The 20,462-nt window shown below is 47.4% G+C and overlaps 1 protein-coding gene across 1 annotated transcript; it reads left to right on the forward strand.

The window, feature by feature from the left end:
* The first annotated feature begins 4,531 nt into the window (after positions 1 to 4,531).
* On the forward strand, positions 4,532 to 19,377 carry LOC144671270 (glia maturation factor gamma-like). The gene is made up of 7 exons (XM_078533080.1): positions 4,532 to 4,814; positions 8,705 to 8,801; positions 9,861 to 9,910; positions 11,978 to 12,024; positions 14,677 to 14,762; positions 17,379 to 17,452; positions 19,164 to 19,377. Exons 1-7 carry the CDS (start codon positions 4,812 to 4,814, stop codon positions 19,233 to 19,235), a joined length of 429 nt encoding a protein of 142 aa, XP_078389206.1. The 5' UTR covers positions 4,532 to 4,811; the 3' UTR covers positions 19,236 to 19,377.
* The last annotated feature ends 1,085 nt before the right edge of the window (positions 19,378 to 20,462 follow it).

Consider the following 20,462-nt stretch of genomic DNA (forward strand, 5'->3'; position numbering starts at 1 on the left):
GGCAGTCACAGCATGGGGTTAGATAGAGAGTAAAGCTCCCTCTACACTGTCCCATCAAACACTCCCAGGACAGGTACAGCACGGGGTTACATACAAAGTAAAGCTCCCTCTACACTGTCCCATCAAACACTCCTAGGACAGTTACAGCACGGGGTTAGATACAGAGTAAATCTCCCTCCACACTGTCCCATCAAACAGTCCCAGGACAGGTACAGCATGGGGTTAGATACAGAGTAAAGCTCCCTCTACACCGTCCCCATCAAACACTCACAGGACAGGTACAGCAGAGGGGTTAGATACAGAGTAAAGCTCCCTCTACACTGTCCCCATCAAACACTCCCAGGGCAGTCACAGCATGGGGTTAGATACAGAGTAAAGCTCCCTCTACACCGTCCCCATCAAACACTCCCAGAACAGGTACAGCACGGGGTTAGATACAGAGTAAATCTCCCTCTACACCGTCCCCATCAAACACTCCCAGGACAGGTACAGCACGGGGTTAGATACAGAGTAAATCTCCCTCTACACTGTCCCATCAAACCCTCCCAGGACAGGTACAGCACGGGGTTACATGCAGAGTAAAGCTCCCTCTACACTGTCCCATCAAACACTCCTAGGACAGTTACAGCACGGGGTTAGATACAGAGTAAATCTCCCTCTACACTGTCCCATCAAACACTCCCAGGACAAGTACAGCACGGGGTTAGATACAGAGTAAAGCTCCCTCTACACCGTCCCCATCAAACACTCATAGGACAGGTACAGCAGAGGGGTTAGATATAGAGTAAAGCTCCCTCTACACTGTCCGCATCAAACACTCCCAGGACAGCTACAGCACAGGTACTGTGTCCTATCAAACACTTTGTTTTCATCACATTTCTACTCTTCAGCTCTGAAGAAGGGTCATACAGAATCGAAATGTTAACTCTGTTTCTCTCACCACAGGTACTGCCAGACCTGCTGAGTTTTTCCAACATTTTCTGTTTTTATTTCAGATTTTCAGCGTCTGCAGTATTTTGCTTTTAACTTTGTTACAATCGCCCCACGCTCCATAGCATGTTCTTCTGTGTCTCCCACTTGTGCTCATTGCTAGGTTCCCATGGAGCCCATACAGCCAGAACATTCAGACAGAGAAAGGGTCAAAATGTAAAATGTGACACCTCACCATTTCACCAGTTGCTTTCCTCAGGTGTGGTCTTGAGAGATTCTGCACTTTGTGAGAACATGTTGCTCTGGAATTTTATTGGGTATAAAATTAAAATTGGAGAGAAGAGGCTGCTGTGTGGTTTGATTGTCGAATGGGAGGAGATTGCTGGGGCCTTGACAGAAATCTTTGAATCCTCACTGGCTACGGGTGAGGTCCCAGAGGACTGGAGAATGGCCAATGTTGTTCCATTGTTTAAGAAGGGTAGCAGGGATAATCCAGGAAATTACAGGCCGGTGAGCCTTACGTCAGCGGTAGGGAAATTATTGGAGAAGATTCTTCGTGACAGGATTTACTACCATTTGGAAGCAAATGGGTGTATTAGTGAGAGGCAGCATGGTTTTGTGAAGGGGAGGTCGTGTCTCATTAACTTGATCGAGTTTTTTGAGGAAGTGACAAAGATGATCGACGATAGAAGGGCAGTGGATGTTATCTACATGGATTTCAGTAAGGCCTTTGACAAGGTCCCTCGTGGCAGACTGGTACAGAAGGTAAAGTCGCAAGGAATCAGAGGTGAGCTGGTAAGATGGATACAGAATTGGCTTGGTCATAGAAGACAGAGGGTAGCAGTGGAAGGGTGCTTTTCTGAATGGAGAGCTTTGACTAGTGGAGTTCCGCAGGGATCAGTGCTGGGACCTTTGCTGTTTGTAGTATACATAAATGATTTGGAGGAAAATGTAACTGGGCTAATTAGTAAGTTTGCAGACGACACTAAGGTTGGAGGAGTTGCAGATAGTGAAGAGGATTGTCAAAGGATACGACGGGATATAGATCGGTTGGAGACTTGGGCAGAGAAATGGCAGATGGAGTTTAATCCGGACAAATGCGAGGTAATGCATTTTGGAAGGTCTAATACAGGCAGGAATTATACAGTAAATGGCAGAACCCTTAGGTGCATCGACAGGCAGAGGGATCTGGGTGTACAGGTCCACAGGTCACTGAAAGTGGCAACGCAGGTGGATAAGGTGGTCAGGAAGGCATATGTCATGCTTGCCTTCATCGGCAGGGGTATTGAGTATAAAAGCTGGGAAGTCATGCTGCAGCTGTATAGAACACACTCGGAATATTGCGTGCAATTCTGGTCGCCACATTACCAGAAGGATATGGAGGTGTTGGAGAGGGTGCAGAGGAGGTTTACCAGGATGCTGCCTGGTCTGGAGGTTATTAGCTATGAGGAGAGGTTGGAGAAACTCGGATTGTTCTCACTAGAGCGACGGAGATTGAGTGGCAACTTAATAGAAGTTTACAAAATTATGAGTGGCATGGACAGAGTAGATAGTCAGAAGCTTTTTCCCAGGGTGGAAGAGTCAATTACTAGGGGACATAGATTTAAGGTGAGAGGAGAAAACTATAGAGGAGATGTGCGGGGCAAGTTTTTTACACAGAGGGTAGTGAGTGTCTGGAATTCGCTGCCAGAGGAGGTGGTGGAAGCAGGTACGATAGTGATGTTTAAGAGGCAGCTTGACAAATACATGAATAGGATGGGAATAGAGGGATACGGACCCCGGAAGTGCAAAATGTTTTAGTTGACGGGCAATATGATCGGCGCAGGCTTGGAGGGCCCTGTTCCTGTGCTGTACTTTTCTTTGTTCTTTGTTTTCTTTGACAAAGCGGGAGAATAAACAATTTAAAAAGAGCAAGCGGCTTAAAAACATAACCAATCAGGTTGAAGCAATTTGAGCGATAGGGTGAGTGTAACGGCATAGGTGAGAGAGAGCAGAGATTTGATTTGAAAGATGTTGTAACTGGGATATATAACCTGCTTTAAGGTGTATGTTTGTGCCCCAGCGCTGTAATTCCAGATGGTGCATGTGCAAGTGAGCTAGCTTCCAACAGGGTGTGAGACTGGAGAACACAAGCCTGATTTGGTTAAACAACGATGTTAAACCAATCCCGGGGGGTGGGGGAGAGTTTCTGTCAGGTGCTGACTGCCTGAGGTGACAATTGGAGAAGCTAAAGCAGGAACAGAGTTCAAAGCAGCTGGCTGTGACTGTTACACACGGGAGAGCTGGTCTCTTACTGTTGTGCGTTCTGTGGCCATTCCAAGTTACTGGCTTATTTAGGTGATAGTAAAGAAATGTAAGGATTGACAGAAACAGAAATACCTGGAAAAACTCAGCAGGTCTGGCAGCATCGGCGGAGAAGAGCACAGTTGAAGGATTGTAAGGATTGACTTGGGTTTACACAGTGACTCATTTCATCACTTTACTCAGAAACATCTCAAATCGCTTTGTGTGTAATTAATTATTAAATTATGCAGCATAAGAATGAAGCTGTTTGGCCCATCGTGGCTGTGCTGGCTCTCCGAAAGAGCTATCCAATTAATCCCACTTCTCCTGCTCTTTCCCCGTAGTCCTGCAAAGTTTTCTCCTTCAAGTGTTTATCCAATTCCCTTTGAAAGTTGCTATTGAATCTGTTTCCACTGCCCTTTCAGGCAGCATGTTCTGGATCACAACAACTCGCTGCATAAATCAATTCTCCTCATCTCAGCCTGGTTTGGGGAGTATTGTTATTGCAGAGTACTGTAAAGCAGCAGCTTATTCTGCACACAATAAGATCCCACAAACTGCAATGAGATGAAATCATCAGTTAACCTGTTTCTGATGGTGTGAATTGAGGGAATGATATTGCCTTGCACTGGTACTTCTGGGTTTAGACTTTAGACAGGGCTTTCCGTGTCCCTGCACATATTGGGATAGCCTATGATTTAAGCAGGTATAAAACAGACTCAAATGAAGAAGATTCTCTGGCTCTGGTGAAGAAGTCTGTTTGCTTTGATTGAAGAGGATTCTTTGCTTCCAGTGAAGAAGACTATTTCTGATGAAGAGGATCATTTGGTTCAAGCAAAGAAGACTATATTCCCAATGAAGAAGATTCTTTGATTTGGATGAAGAAGACTCTTTAGAAACATAGAAAGAAACATAGGAATGTCGAACATTCATGACACAAAAGGGGGCCCTTCAGCCCATCATGCCTGTGAAGTCAATAAAGAGGTATCCAGACTAATCCCACGTTCCAGCTCTTGGCCTGTAGCCAAGGTTATGGCATTTCAAGTGATTTGTTTTGGTTCAGGTGAAGAACCGTGTTTGGATGAGAAGCATTTTTTGCTTTCCAAACTGCTGTCTGGTTCCTCTCCCCTTAATCCCTGCCCTGCTGAAGGCACAGACTTAATTTTGAAACTCAAATAGCCAGAAAAAGATCATTTGACCTTTCAATCAAGTTAAATCAGCGAGAGCTCGGGTGAATTTCTTTGAAGCAACTTTGTGGTGGGCTGAACAGGATGTCGTGTGAGTTCTGTATCCATTGAATACATGACAGGGAGGAGGAACCAAGGGACACAAGTCGCTAAACTGACAAATTTAAACTAACCGCAGCTTCTTTGAGTGTGAGGAGAGAGGACACACGGTGGATTGATAAATAGTGGAATGTTTTGGAAATTTGCTGCCGCAGTTTTGTTTCTAGAAGGATTTTTCTTTTAAATGCAAATTTGCAGTTCAAATATCCTCTGTCAGCTTTATTGAGGAACTAGCAGTTTGAGCATCCTGTCACAAGACCAGTGTGAGTTTGAGCAGCCAAGGCTGTAACGTAAAGCTAAAGAGAAGTTAACATGGTAAGCAATTTGTGTTTTCTAAATCTTTGGGCGACCTCACCATTTTCTTGCATATTTCGGTATAAAGAGCATATTGTGTCGTGTGTCTCTCAATCACCCTCCCAGTTCCACCGCCCTTCAGAGTCTCGTTTCACTTGTCCCTTAGACAACAACTAGGTTCGGGCCATGACTGTTTGATATGTGTTTCTTTTCATATTTGTGCACTGTTGTGCCAGTGATGTGCACGGGAGCGAGGAGCAGTTCAGGCAGGGATTATTAGCTGGGCGGCGAGGGCAATTGGAAAAGCAACTTGGGGAATTCGCGGTTGCATTGAAGATTTCTGCTTAGTTACTGTTCGCAAGGAAAGTTGCAGAAAATGTGTTAAATTTGCCATGGTGCGATCAGACCTGCTTGAGTCTTGCTCAGAGTGAAAAGGTTATCAGCTTTGATGATAGTCCTAAACAAATGCAGCTTCGATTATTTAATTGGTCTGCGATCTGTCTTACTGTACCTGATGATAAATTTCATTTCCAGCATTTCCCTGACACAAATGGCTCCATGTGTGTTGAAAGTAACGCGTGCTACATATCTTGAGGGCACTGAGTTTCTGATCAAGTTGGTGACGTCATCTTGCTGCTGCTTCACCATCCCCCCAAAGGTGGGAACAGCATGGCCTGTGGGGCCCACTCAGCCCGACATTAGGGCAGTTTGCATCAGGATTACACCATCGGCTGCATATTGGATGAGAAGTCAGACTAAGGCCTCGTGTGACAGAAAAGATCCCTCGCCACTAATTTTAATGTAGAGCAAGGGAGTTCTCCGCAGTGCAGTAACTGTTATTGCGTATGCAAATATTATAGCCAATTTAGACAAAGCAACATCCCACAAATAACATTAAAATGAGTGACTGATGAATCTGAGTTTGGTGGTTGAGGGGGGAAATGTTGGCCAGAACATTGGGAGAATTCCTGCTCCTCTTCCAAACTGTGAACAGCATGGTAATTTCCTCTATCCTCTAAACGTCAATTCTTTCTAAATGATCATATATAGCGATTCCTATACGACCCTATATAGTGATTCTTATATGGTCCTATATAGTGATTCCTATAGGATCCTGTATAATGATTTCTATATGATCCTATATAGTGATTATTTGCTGGCTATTCATGTGTGGAGGCATTGGATCTCAGGCCATTCCAATGCTTACCTGACATCATATTCACACACATACACAAAACACATTCACACTTACAGACATACAGAGACACAGACAGACGCACATACACACAAATACAGACATACACCCAGATGCGCACACATACACAAAACACATTCACACTTACAAACATACAGAGACACAGGCAGACGCAAATGCACACGCGCACACACACACACACACACACACACACACAGACACAGACACACACACAGATGCGCACACATACACAAAACACATTCACACTTACAAACATACAGAGACACAGGCAGACGCAAATACACACGCACACACACACACACAGACACACACACACACAGATGCACACACATACACAAAACACATTCACACTGACCGACATACACAGACACAGACAGGTGCACATGCACACGCACACACACACACAGATGCACACACATAAACAAAACCCAAGTCTCACACACAATGCACACACAGTCACACTTACGGACACATACACATGCACAGCACACACACAAACATGCATGCATACACAGATCACATGCAGAAATATGGACATACATACACAACATTCACACAGACAAACACATGGCATTTTGTAGCAGGGCATAGTGAGCAGGTGCACGGATCATCACGATTTTTTTTCGCCTTCCAAGTTCACAGATTTGGAGTTTCTTACATTCAGCAGAGATCGACCACAGGATCTTCCTGCTCAGTGCAGCTCACTATCGCACTGCTATTGGTGCATTTATCAGCTTAACCATGGGAAGCTTTCAAAATGCTGCATAGAAGTAAAGAGCAAAGACATCTGAATTTTAATGTGATTCATCGAATGTGGAGCTGAGGCTGGGGCCGAGGGTGACAGGGACAGAATCAGATCTATCTGTGATGAGCCTTAATTCCCCCTCTCTATTAGTGCTCAATAAATATAGCGAGCATGAGCATCCTGGGCTAGGGCAGAGGGTCTTTGCACCTGAGGACACGACTTGGCGGGAGGTGTGGAGACACAGCCAATACCCTCCATGGTAAAGCCGACTCACGATACTCAATGCCTAGGCTTAGCCATGAATATTGGGAGATATTCCCAGAGGGGAGCAGCTGTCCAGAGATTTCTATAACATCAAGTAGACAGCTGCTTAAAGAAAAATGGTTCAAGTTTCCAATGCCCAGTGAGATGTGTTTGTTCATCTTTTGGGTTGTCAGTGAATTATCAGCAGCAATAGAAGCGATTTCAACACAAGAACACTGACCTTTTCCCAGTCTGCCCCGCAGAGCAGAGGATTGAGAGCTTCCCCACTTTTGGTTCTGTCCATTTATTGAGTGCATCAATCTGCTAGATTGACTGGGATGAAAGGGTGAGAGTGAGAGAGAGTTTAATTCTCACCCTCCCAACCCTCAAATCACGCACCGTGGAGCTAAACGGGCAATGTTTCAGTTTATTACAAACCATGTTGTTTTTCTGTTTTCTGTCAGGTTTACCAAGCTCATGTATCACCTACTCAGTTAGGCAACATTTTCACGTCCTCTTCCCCCATCTATTGCCACATTTTAGCCCCTCCCGCCACAATTCGCCCAGTCACTTCCTGCTCGTGACGTGTTTTTAATTTCCTTTTAGCAATTTTCCCCTCCCCCGCCTCCTCTTTGAGTTGCCCTTCGAAATCCCACCAGATTGACCCTGCTTCACCCGCGAGACCGGGCAGTGCGTGTTGGCTGGAAATTCGCCCATGCAGGCATCACGGCTGAGGTTGAAATAAAGGACCCAGCAGCAGCAGCAGTAGTGGCGGCGGAGAAAGAAGCAGAGTTAATGTTTCCAGATAAAAGATGTAACAGGTTTTACGCAAGTCCAGAGTCCAGGGAAAGGGCGAACAGAGGGGGAAGAAAGAACAAAAAAGGGGGAGGCCTGCGCTAGGAAATGGGATAAGCGGAGGAAGAAGGGTTGGCTCTGGGTGCGGCTGAGTCTGGCCCTGTCACCACACATAATTCCCAGCAGGGTTATACATGGATAGAATTGGAAATGGAGGCTGGGGCAGGGGAGAGGGCATCTCGATTCCCCACCCCCACCCCCACCCCTCAACCCAACTCTCTCTCGCTCAGAGGCAAATTTTTATTTTTGTTGTGAGAAAGGAAGAGGAAGGAACTGCATTGCTGCAGCGTCTTCCGCAGCAACCACAGAAGGTCCCAAATTAAGTATTCATAAAGTGGAACCACTGTTGCAAACGCAGCACAGAAGGATCCCAAAAACAGCAACACGACAATGACCGGATAATTTGTTTTTTTTTTAGTGATGTCGGCTAAGGGATCAACATTGGCCAGAACACCGGGGACAACTCCCCTGCCTCCCTTTGAAACTTGAAAACCAGACCTCTTGGTTTTGCAAACATCCTGCAACAATAAAAATTCAAAATCCAAAGTAAATACCTCAGGGATTAGAGGCCTGATTCTTTGGGTGAGGTCAGTTCCGCTGGTGTGTGAGAGCAGCGGGGGAGTTAATGATGCCATTGCTTGGTGTCTTGGCCAACATTGCTCCCCTGGCTGACACTCAGAGCTATTAGGATTAAACTGTTGCTGATTAGCCGCTGCCTGTGGGATCTTGCTCTGCGCATGGTCAGTATAGCCCACTGGTGACGTGCCATTCCCACTCTCCCCAACCCCCCACCACCAATGCAATGCGGGTGACGCCATGTGTTTTTTATCCCCCCGCCCCCTCTCCTAACAGTCGGACTCCCTGGTTGTGTGCGAGGTGGATCCCAAGCTCCTGGAGCGGCTGAAGAAGTTCCGATTCCGCAAGGAGACAACCAATGCCGCAATCATCAGTGAGTAAGAGCGCCTGACGTGGGACTTCCACATGATCACCCCCTCCCCCAGCACAAAATGCCTCCCTTGCAGCTTGTGGGGTGAGTGGGGACTCCTCTCCTCCACTTTATACCTTGGGGGACACTCGGTGCCAACAGAGCAGAGCTGAAGACCTTGTGTTCACCTGGGAGTTGGGTCTCCCCACCCCTTCCCCCACCCCCACCCCCACCCACCTTCCGACCCCCTACCCCTCTCAATTGTGATTGCTCAGTGTTTACCTTTAGCCAGACTGGGGAGGAGGTGGGTGACTGTTTGCTTCTCCCCCCCCAGGGTGAGTGCATTCTAATCCTGTGTCAATGAGGTGGGCAGAGGGCAGCATTAGGGGTGGTGTGCCACCCCCCTCAGTAAAACACACAGTGTTTGTCGGGAGGGCGAGAGGGACACCAAGGCCATGGAGGACCAGGTCATCACCAGAGCCTAAAAAACAGGCAGGTTGAGGAGAGCCATACTGGTGCTATGCCCAATCAGAGTGGGGAAGTGGGGGGTGGGGGGGGAAATCAATCTTTAAATCCCCCCCCCTACCCCAGGCAGTGAATCCCGAACACCTCGTTGGTGCTGGTGGCCACTTTGAGGCGGGGTTTCCAAATTCACGTCATCTCACGAGACGCTCAGATACCAAATTCAATTTGAAGTCTCTTTTACAGCAAAGGAGAGCCCGAGGATCCTTTCATAAAGATCCAAATGGCTCACTATTGCCGCCCTTGCCCACGCCATGCCTATACATGACTCCAGCCCCACGCCAACTTGGGTGACTCTTAACTGCTCCTCCAAAGTGGGCACTCAGTTGCCTCAAAACTTCTATAACAATCCAGACTTCAGCTGCCCACCACTATCTACTCGGGGGGGGGGGGGGGGGGGGGGTGGTCAGGGATGGGCAATATCAGTTGGCCTTGCCAGCGATGCCCACATCCCAAGGAGGAACTAAATTATATTGTGTCATACACTTACCCATTGAGCCCTTAGGGGACGCTGATACCTTTCCACAAATGTCAATATTTCATTTATCTTCAATCTCCTAGTCAAAGTTGATAAAGAAAACCAGCAGATGGTACTGGAGGAAGAGCATGAGGTAAGTGCCTTGCAGCAATATTACTGACAACTTGTACAATGTGTGGGATGTTGAAGAGAGAGAGTGTTACACTGATGATGGTGAGTTTAAAATTCTCAAACTTGCATTCAAACCCCTCCATTGCCTCATTGCTCGCTATCTCTGTAACCTCCTCCAGCCCCACAACCCTCCAAGACCTCTATGCTCCTCCAATTTTGGCCTCTTGAGCATCCCCTATTTTAATCGCTTCACCATTGGTGGCCTTGTCTTCAGCTGCCTGGGCCCTGAGCCCTGGAATTCCCCTCCTACACCTCTCTGATCACCCTTCCCCCTTTAAGACGCTCCTTGAAACCTGCTACTTTGAGCAAGCTTTTAGTCACCTGCCCTAATATCCCCTCATGCGGCTTGCTTTTAAATTGTGTTCGACAACACTCCAGTGAGGTGCTTTGGGATCTTTTTGCCACATTGAACCTACTATATAAATGCAAGTTGTTGTTGTTGTTTCTGCTGGAGTTACACAGCCCAACCAAAATATAAAACCCCTGGAAGGTTCAGCTACCAAAGTGTGGATCGTGTCCTGGAGGTTTAATCAACACTTTTTATTCAGTCCCCAACTGTTAGGCCAACAAAATCTCCCATTTCAACACAGACATTTAGAAAATCAACAGAAACCAGAGGATACAAAATAAGTATCGCCCCCCCACTTTTATCCTCTCCCGATCTCACTGACTCATCTGCTTGTGGTTAATTGATGTTCTTGACCTGTGAACCCAGGCTACAGGTGAGCTCTTGACAGGATTTCCTCCCTGGTCTGGAGATCACCACTTAACCTCTTGACCCTACCCTGTCCTCGCTCAATATCAATTTCCATCAGGAGTGGAGGGCTCACCGATTGGTGTCCAACATCAGGAAACCAGGCTGATTTTCCTGAGATTCGAACCTGAGACCTTCCTGGTCCTTTAGGACTCAGCGCCACACGGAGCCTCCCTCAGTGAAATAGTGCTGGAAAAACTCAGCAGGCCAGGAGGCATCTGTGGAGTGAAGCAGAGTTAATGTTCCTGGCCGAGTGGCCCTTACTCAGATCACAGGTCCGTCGACCTGAAACACTGACTCTGTTTCGTGGCCACGAACGCAGCCATGATCTGCTGAATTTTCCCAGCGTGATTTCAGATCTCCAGCATGTGGGGCAGGTCGCTCTCGCACCAGCCTTTCCCATTGATTTTCGAGCTGTCACAGGGTCTGTTGATCCCAGGGTTGTGCACAGGTGGAACTCAGCGGAGACGGTGGCTGTGAGTGACTCTGTCTGAGGTCTCAGTAAACCAGCGCTTCCCAAACATTTTCCCGGCCTGACCCCATTTCAATGCCTCAGATTTGGATGTGGCCCCAGAGTTGGTTGAGTTTGGGGGCTGGTGGGGAGGTGGTGGGTGGTGGCGGCCTTCAGTTTTTTGAGGAGGGGAGAGGGGCAGTGGCAAAATAAAACAAAGCAGCAGGGTGGTACCTCCACTGCTGTACTTTGTCAATGAGGAGTTTGGGAGCTTTATGCGCCCAGAGCTCAGCTACCTCCTGTCCCCACCTTCTCACCCCAACGCTCCAATTGCAGCATGTCCTCCCTCCTCCACTTACTGTGCCTCCAATCGAGATTCCTATTGAGGCTGGCTGTGAGAAACGTGGTCACTCCCCTCCCAGTGAGCTAAGAGCTGGCAAAAAAAAACCTGAGTGTGCGAGGTTACAATCAGATCAGCCGCGATCTTATTGAATGGCGGAGAAGGCTCGAGGGGCTGAGTGGCCTAACTCCTGCTCCTAATTGGTACGCTCGTGTCTTTGCACCGTGGGATCTCTGAGCCAATCCCACGACACAGTCTCAGCTCCGCGGCCGCACTCACGGTATCGGACCTTGTGACCCCAAAATCTTGCCCTGCGACCCCACTGGGGGTTGCGACCCACAGTTTGGGATCCCCCTGGGTGTAAATGTGAGATGTGAGGGTGAGCATTTGCACCAGTCTGCATGCAGTCACTGGATTTACCATGTATGTTATGAGTCTACGACGGGTGCCAATCGTTCTCTATCCCCATGTGTTTTCCTTTTAGGACATTTCTCCAGATTCACTAAGGAATGAACTACCAGAGAGACAGCCTCGATATCCTTTAACAAAGAACATCCTTATCCTGTCCCAAAGCACTTCATGTACAGTGAATTGCTGACTAATAGGTTCTGCCGATAAGAGTTAGATAAGGAAGGATGGGGAGAGGTTTGAGTGGAGCACCAAAGATTGCCATGGACAGGCTGGACTGAGTGACCCGTATCGATGTTGCAATCAACATGGACTCGCTGTGTTATAATTTCTATTTAATTCTTTGTAATTCCAGGACAATGTTGAGTGTGAATGCTACCCTTTGCCATGATGCTCTCTCACATGGTGACCCATCTCTTAGCTTAGTGATACTCTGGCCTGAATTTTACCTTCGGTTTCAGGACCCTGACATAGTGTCACAGAATTGTTACAGCACAGGAGGAGGCCATTCGGCCCATCGTGCCTGCACTGGCTCACTGAATGAGCAATTCACTTAGTGCCATGTCCCTACCTTTCCCTCGTAACCCTGCACGTTCTTCCTTTTCAGACAATAACCCGATTCCCTCTTGAATGCCTCAATTGAACCTGCCTCCACCACACTCTCGGGCAGTGCATTCCAGACCCTAACCACTCCGGTGAGCAGAGATGGCAACCCCCACCTTGGGCTATTGAGTAAATCGCTCCCCACACAGGGAGCAGGTGAACAGCCTCTCCCCGGTGTAAACTGCTCACACGCCAGCTGGCTGGATGTATCACTGAAACCCTTCCCACACCCAGGGCAGGCCAATGGCCTCTTCCCCCCGGTGGGAACTTGTTGGCGTGTCTGCAGGTGGGTTGGCTGAGTGAATACCTTCAGCCGGTGGCCTCCTCACACAGAGGGAGGTGCCGCTCCCTCCATAAGATGGCGCTTAATAGGGTCTTTAATTATGCAAATCAGCTGTCCGCCTCCTTGGAGGAAGCAGCTGATCCACCTTGTAAGGCAGCGCTGGGAAAGTGCTCTGGTGGCGGGATGGGCGTCCTGAAGCTGTTTTACCAGCCCCCCGCCCCACCACCTAGCCCACAAACCCGGGTCCCATAAAACCCTGCCTCCTGGGTCCCTTCTGGATCTTTAGGCAGTATCTGCACATTATAAAGGAGACATGGTTACTGAGCATCCAGCTATTCCCTGCTGTGTGGCTCAGATGACACCATTGTTGACCTTGTCAAAAAGGTGGTGGTGCAAGAGAGAAATTAGGCATGTCATGACATTAACAGTTATTTCCAGAAAGTTCAATGGAAGAGTTCAAAGAAAAATCATCTCCCAATAATCAAACAGATCCAACCACTTATAGAGATGATTAACAATATCATCACCACACCACAGGTTTTATTTCAATTCTCTCTCTTTGCTAATTTGTGGTATATCTTCCCAGCTGGTGGTGTCTGTGTAAGGCTCATTGTTGGTGCCTTGAATCTTCAGGACTAATAGTTCTTTCACTCCTCTGCACTGGCTTTGAGTTTTTCCCAGAATGATGAAATGAAACTCTTTCTGTGTTCAGTTTGAAGGCCTATGTGTTTGCATATTGCCAGCCTATTACTAAGCAGATGTGGGATCAGAACACTCAGAGAGGCCAAAGGGCAGTTGGTGTGGGAAATGGAAAAATATCACACGCTGGAGTAAGGCCACTGTTCTGAGGATGGTTTAGTGTAGAAGGAGCTTTACTCTGTATCTAACCCCGTGCTGTACCTGTCCTGGGAGTGTTTGATGGGGACAGTGTAGAAGGAGCTTTACTCTGTATCTAACCCCGTGCTGTACCTGTGCTGGGAGTGTTTGATGGGGACAGTGTAGAGGGAGCTTCACTCTTTCTCTAACCCCGTGCTGTACCTGTCCTGGGAATGTTTAATAGGGACAGTGTAGAGGGAGTTTTACTCTGTATCTAACCCCGTGCTGTGCCTGCCCTGGCAGTGTTTGATGGGGACAGTGTAGAGGGAGCTTTACTCTGTATCTAACCCCGTGCTGTACCTGCCCTGGGAGTGTTTGATGGGGACAGTGTAGAGGGAGCTTTACTCTGTATCTAACCCCGTGCTGTGCCTGTCCTGGGTGTGTTTGATGGGGACAGTGTAGAGGGAGTTTTACTCTGTATCTAACCCCGTGCTGTACCTGTCCTGGGAGTGTTTGATGCAGACAGTGTAGAGGGAGCTTTACTCTGTATCTAACCCCGTGCTGTACCTGTCCTGGGAGTGTTTGATGGGGACAGTGTAGAGGGAGTTTTACTCTGTATCTAACCCCGTGCTGTACCTGTCCTGGGAGTGTTTGACGGGGACAGTGTAGAGGGAGCTTTACTCTGTATCTAACCCCGTGCTGTACCTGTCCTGGGAGTGTTTGATGCCTATCTGTTGAAACTACAGCATATCAAAGCAGATTAACCGGTCATGTTTCTCATTGCTGTTTTCAAATTAACTGTCATGTTTGTCTGCATAACAGAGTCCAGAATTTCCAGGTAATTGTCTGAGAAACACTTTGGGTGTTTGGAGAAAGTGTACACCGTGTATAAATGCAAGCAATTTCTTCCTTTTTATTACTGGTTATCCTCCATTCTTATTAATTATATTTGTTATTATTGATTATACATATTAATTACATACAATTATTATTAATTATCCTAATTACAATGACCTATTCCCACCCATTTTCACACACTGGGATATGTTTACATTGTTTCCTTGACAGTTGATCAGATTTGTTGTTTATAGTTATAAGTATGTGCATCAGGACAAGAGGGTGTCCTACCCTCTGTGCTTGATTTTCAGCAGCCCCCAGGGTAAGTACATGGATTCATCTCTTGGAAAACCTGTGATTAAAGAATCTGGCGGATCAGGGAAACTCTTTCTACAATGAGTGTAAAGGCCTATGTGTTTGCAGATTGCAAGTCAAATACTCGGCGGGTGTGGGACTAGGGGTACAAGCTAGCCCCAATTAAGAACAAATTATTAACCTCACTCAGTGAGGCCAAAGGGCATCTAGTGCGGGAAGTGGAAAAATGGTGCAGTAAAGCCCCTGTATTGAGGACGAAGTAGTCTAGAGGGAGCTTTACTCTGTATCTAACCCCATGCTGTACCTGTCCTGGGAGTGTTTGATGGGGACAGTGTAGAGAGAGCATTACTCTGTATCTAACCCCGTGCTGTACCTGTCCTGGGAGTGTTTGATGGGGACGGTGTAGAGGGAGCTTTACTCTGTATCTAACCCCGTGCTGTACCTGTCCTGGGAGTGTTTGATGGGGACAGTGATGAGGGAGCTTTTTTTTGTATGTAAACTGTGTTATACTTGTTCTGCAACATGACCAACCATCCCTCATTTTATGGCTTTGTCTCATAGTTGAACCCACTATCCTGTTCTCTGGGTCGCCTACATCTTGGATGCTGTTTTTCATGTAATTTTGGCTGTTAAATCTCACGCATGCGGAGAAACCGTGCTCACCCCCCCCCACCATTTCCTCCCTGGCACAACCCCCACCCCTGCTCTAATGGATACCCATTCCAAGGTGTTTCTTATTTTTCTCTGTGAGAGTTGGTCACCTTGCTGCCCTGGCAATGTTTGATAAGACAACGATATTATTTTGTTTCCATTGCTGCCTTGGTTGTGACTGATAACTATTTTCAATGAGTTGACTGTTGACTGGGAATCCGGTCCCAAGGGAAGGCACACATGCACATGCATGCAAACACGCATGCACACGCACACGCATGCACACACACACACATGCATGCAAACACACACGCACACGTATGCAAACACACGTGCGTGCACACATACTCACACACACGCACATGGACACACACATGCACATGCACACACACACATGAATGCACGTGCATGCGCACACACACACACACACACACACACACACACAACAGAGGTGATGATCTGTGTTCATGTGGCCTAGGAGGAACCTCACCCACCAACCACACAGGTCTGCAAATCATGACCTTCACACCCTCTCCAGTTCCCAATATATGCGTCTGGTTGCTGTAAAATCCCCACCTACCAGCCACAGGTTCATATTGACATAAACTGCGTGAGTGGCTGTTCCTTTTCTTAGATTATTTTGGGTTGTGTTTAAGGGAATTATGTTTGGTGGAGCTAGAAAGGTGTAATTGTTGGACCGTCGAGCTGTTTGAAGGAGCCCAGGTTGCCTGTTCCCCTGTTCTATTATCGAGGTGGGGGATTTGAGGGTGTTTGGCGTCTCGTTAGACTTTGCCCGATGGGTGATTGGTCCAAAGTAAAAGTGTAAAGAAGTTGTTTTTTTTCTGTAACCTCCTGCCTGTTACTGAGGTTTAAATTGTTTGGTGGGCGTGTGCCACTGGTCTCTTGTCAAGGTGTGAGCTCAGACCTTGATCAGGGTCAGATTTTAACTCTGTGTCAGTAACTGGGTTTTTAGTGAGTTAAATTCAGGCCCTGAGTGTCACCAGGCCATTTGACCAGAAAGTACATTGTAGTCACTCTTCAAAACGGAGAGGTTTAGGGAGGGAGTTTCAGAGCTTGGGGCCCAGACAGCTGGAGACAGCTATAAACACTGGACCAATGAAAGCTGAAAACATACAAGAGGCCAGAATTGGAGAAGTGCAGAGATCTGCTAGATTTGTAGGGCTGGAGGAGGAGTAAGTCACAGCGATAAGAAGGAACAACTGCATGGAGGGATTTGAACATGAAGATGAGGATTTTGAATACGAGACATTTGGAAACCAGGAGCAATTGTAGCTCAGTGAACACAGGGGGTGATGGGCGACCAAGACTTGGCGCAAGCTAGCATACGGGCAGCAGAGTTATGGATGAGCTGAAGTTGATGGGGGGGTGGAAGATGGGTGTCTGAACAGAAGCTCATTGGAATCGTTGAGTCTGGAGATAACAAAAGCATGGATGAGGGTTTCAGCAGCAGGATGGGACAACCGGGGGACTCATTGGAAGGAACCCAATCAACCATCACCCAGTCAAAGCTTGTGTGACATTGATACTAGGTAGTTCACAGAAAGGTCTACAATTACTCCCAGGGGTCGTGTGTTGGCCCCTGTGAAAGGGACAGTGTTTCTTTGATGCCTGGAGCCGTTTGGAGCTCAGGATTACTCACGTTGCACATTCCTCATCTTAGTTTCTGGTCAAGGAGAGCGGTTGTCTGTTACTTTTCCCAAAGGGGCTAATGGGAACTTAGAATGTGAGTTACTGCCCTGTTGGACAGGAGCTGAGTGGGGGTGACTGGTGGAGGGGGAGTGATGACCACTGCCCTTGTCAATTATTATGTAGAATGGTGGATAGAACAAAAATGGTCATTTTATGACCCAGTAGCCAACTTTATAGTCTCCGTCTGATTGAGCTCATTGTTCAACTATCCTTAGATATTGACCTAAAGCACATAGCTAACTGTTCTTACCATTCATTGCAGGATGTAATCTTCAGCAGCAGATGATGTACGCTGGGAGTAAGAACAGACTGGTACAAATTGGAGAGCTCACCAAGGTGGGTACATCTCAGGAACAAGGTCCCTTCGTTAGATCTTTCAATACCATTTGTTTTTAAATGCTCCCATTCTTCTCCTCCTCTCAGACGGTCCACACCCACCCCCCTCACACCAACCACCCTCACTACTGCTGACCCTGGTCAGATCAGCTAACTCACACAAAACAGGGAATCAAACTGGGAACTTTCCTGGACAATGTGGCCAGAGAGGGATAATGGGCTGAATTTTCAAAGCCCCATGATCCCAAATTTGGACTTTTTTGGAAAAGCCCTGTTGAATATCTAGGCTTGGGCTGACAAGCGGCAAGTAACATTCGTGCCACACAAGTGCCGGGCAATGACCATCCCCAACAAGAGAGAATCCAACCATCGCCCCTTGACGTTCAATGGCATCACCATTGCTGAATTCCCCCACTATTAACATCATGGGGGTTACCATTGACCAGAAACTGAACTGGACTAGCCATATAAATACTGTGGCTGCAAGAGCAGGTCAGGGTTGGCCCCCATTGTTCCCGAGAATCTGCACAAACATCAGTAACACTTGGACCTGGCTCTCTACGCTGCTTTCAAATCTCACTTCATCCTGTAAGTTACTCAATGCCCTTTCAAAATCCTCTGAATTTATATTTCTGCTCCTGTAATGTTAGCACCTTGTCCCCATCATTAAAAGGAACAGAAAACAAGCATCAGCTCCATTCACAGGATCACAGTATCTTTACAGCGCAGAGGGAGACCACTCGGCCCATCGAGTCTGCACTGGCTCTCTGCAAGAACGTTCTGCCAAGTCCCACTCCCCTGCCTTATCGCCGTGACCTTGCACATTCTCTCTTTTCAGAGAGCAATCCAATACCTTTCTGAATACCTCGGTCAAACCTGCCTCCACCACCCTTTCAGGAAGTTTGTTCCAAACTCCAGCTACCCTCTGGGTCAAAACATTTTTCCTCCCATCGCATTTACTCCTTTTGCCAATTAACTTGAGTCTGTGCCCTCTGGTTCTGATGCTCTCTTGAGCAGGAACAGTTTCTCACTGTTGGCCCTGTCCATACCCCTCAGGATCTTGAATACCTCTCTCAAGTCTCCTCTCAGCCTTTCAGATGACTTTCAAATGTTCCTTTGCGCGTTTCACATTCTCCGTATCGCTTGAAGATCTGGAACCTCACCCAGGCGAGTGTTCCTGAGGTTGGTGCGTTGGCGGTTTATTCTGAGTGGCATTGGCAGAGTTATGACGTGCGCACTCACTCCACGAATCGCTGTCTGTACTGGCATCTTTCCTCACTCTCCCTCCCGCTAACTAGTCACCACAGACCGAAGGATCCCAACCCGGGATGGTCTGGTCTATGCCTCTCAGTGCTGCCCCCAGAGGAACCGAATGGGTTGAGAACCGCCCTCCAAACCCTCACTGGTTCCCTACAGGGTGAGCCTTGGCCCATCACCTGAGTATCAATCTCAGTCTCCAAACAATAATTGTGCTGTTGTTCCAGGTAAGAAAAATGGCGGGGAGAAGATTCTCATCCACAGAAGATGTCATTGATGAGGCATTCAAACCTTAAATCTTATTGCTCTCCCCTGACTGTGGAACTATTTTAGCCTTGTAATATTAGTGACGAGTTAGTGATTTATGAAGCGTTTAATGAGGAAGTTATCAGTGTGTGAATGGTCCTCTCACACTCACCACCCCCCCCAATTCTCTCTGATTGATTCAAAATAGGTGTTTGAAATTCGGAACATTGATGAGCTGACCGAAGATTGGTTGTGTGAGAAACTGGCGTTCTTTCGCTGAAGATGTGAGTCCTGCCAGGGCTCTTTAAAACCGTTTAATTCCAAACATTTTATTTGCCATGTCGAGTGATATTAAACGAATTTCACGTTCTTTATCTCGAATTTTTATACTGTATTAATAAATAAAACCACAAATAATTAGTCATGTGAATTTCAGACCACACTCAACTGACTTCAGTCAAATGTTATTTTTCAACTTTCAGTCAGTTTTCACAGAGTTTGCTCTCTGTCTGCTGGCTGTGAGATACCCACGGAAAATCAGTTTGGCCAATATCAGCGCAGCTCCCATTGCACAAGATGCCTCTTAGACTGTCACAAAGTTGGGTATCTCACTCAGAGTGGACATGGGGTGCCTGAAATGGAAAATGTAAAAATATCACGTTGAGTAAGTAGAGGATCATTGTGCTCAGATTGTAGACTTTCTGGATTGTAGGGAATTGTCTCTAACTTGTGCTATACCTGCTCTGGGAGTGTTTGATGGGAACAGTGTAGAGGGAGCTTTACTCTGTATCAAACCCCATGCTGTACCTGCTCTGGGAGTGTTTGATGGGAACAGTGTAGAGGGAGCTTTACTCTGTATCTAACCCCGTGCTGTACCTGTCCTGGGAGTGTTTGATGGGGAGAGTGTAGAGGGAGCTTTACTCTGTATCTAACCCTGTGCTGTACCTGCCCTGGGTGTGTTTGATGTGGACGGTGTAGAGGGAGCTTTACCCCGTATCTAGCCCCGTGCTGTACCTGCCCTGGGTGTGTTTGATGGGGACAGTGTAGAGTAAGTTTTACTCTATCTAACCCCATGCTGTACCTGTCCTGGGAGAGTTTGATGGGGACAGTGTAGAGGGAGTTTTACTCTGTATCTAACCCCGTGCTGTACCTGACCTGGGAGTGTTTGATGGTGACAGTGTAGAGGGAGATTTACTCTGTACCTCACCCCGTGCTGTACCTGTCCTGGGAGTGTTTGATGGGGACAGTGTAGAGGGAGCTTTACTCTGTATCTAACTCCGTGCTGTACCTGTCCTGGGAGTGTTTGATGGGGAGAATGTAGAGGGAGCTTTACTCTGTATCTAACCCTGTGCTGTACCTGCCCTGGGTGTGTTTGATGGGGACGGTGTAGAGGGAGCTTTACTCTGTATCTAGCCCCGTGCTGTACCTGCCCTGGGAGTGTTTGATGGTGACAGTGTAGAGGGAGATTTACTCTGTATCTCACCCCGTGCTGTACCTGTCCTGGCAG

The sequence above is a fragment of the Cetorhinus maximus genome, chromosome 32 (assembly GCF_964194155.1).
Source record: "Cetorhinus maximus chromosome 32, sCetMax3.hap1.1, whole genome shotgun sequence".
Classification (NCBI taxonomy): Eukaryota; Metazoa; Chordata; class Chondrichthyes; order Lamniformes; family Cetorhinidae; genus Cetorhinus; species Cetorhinus maximus.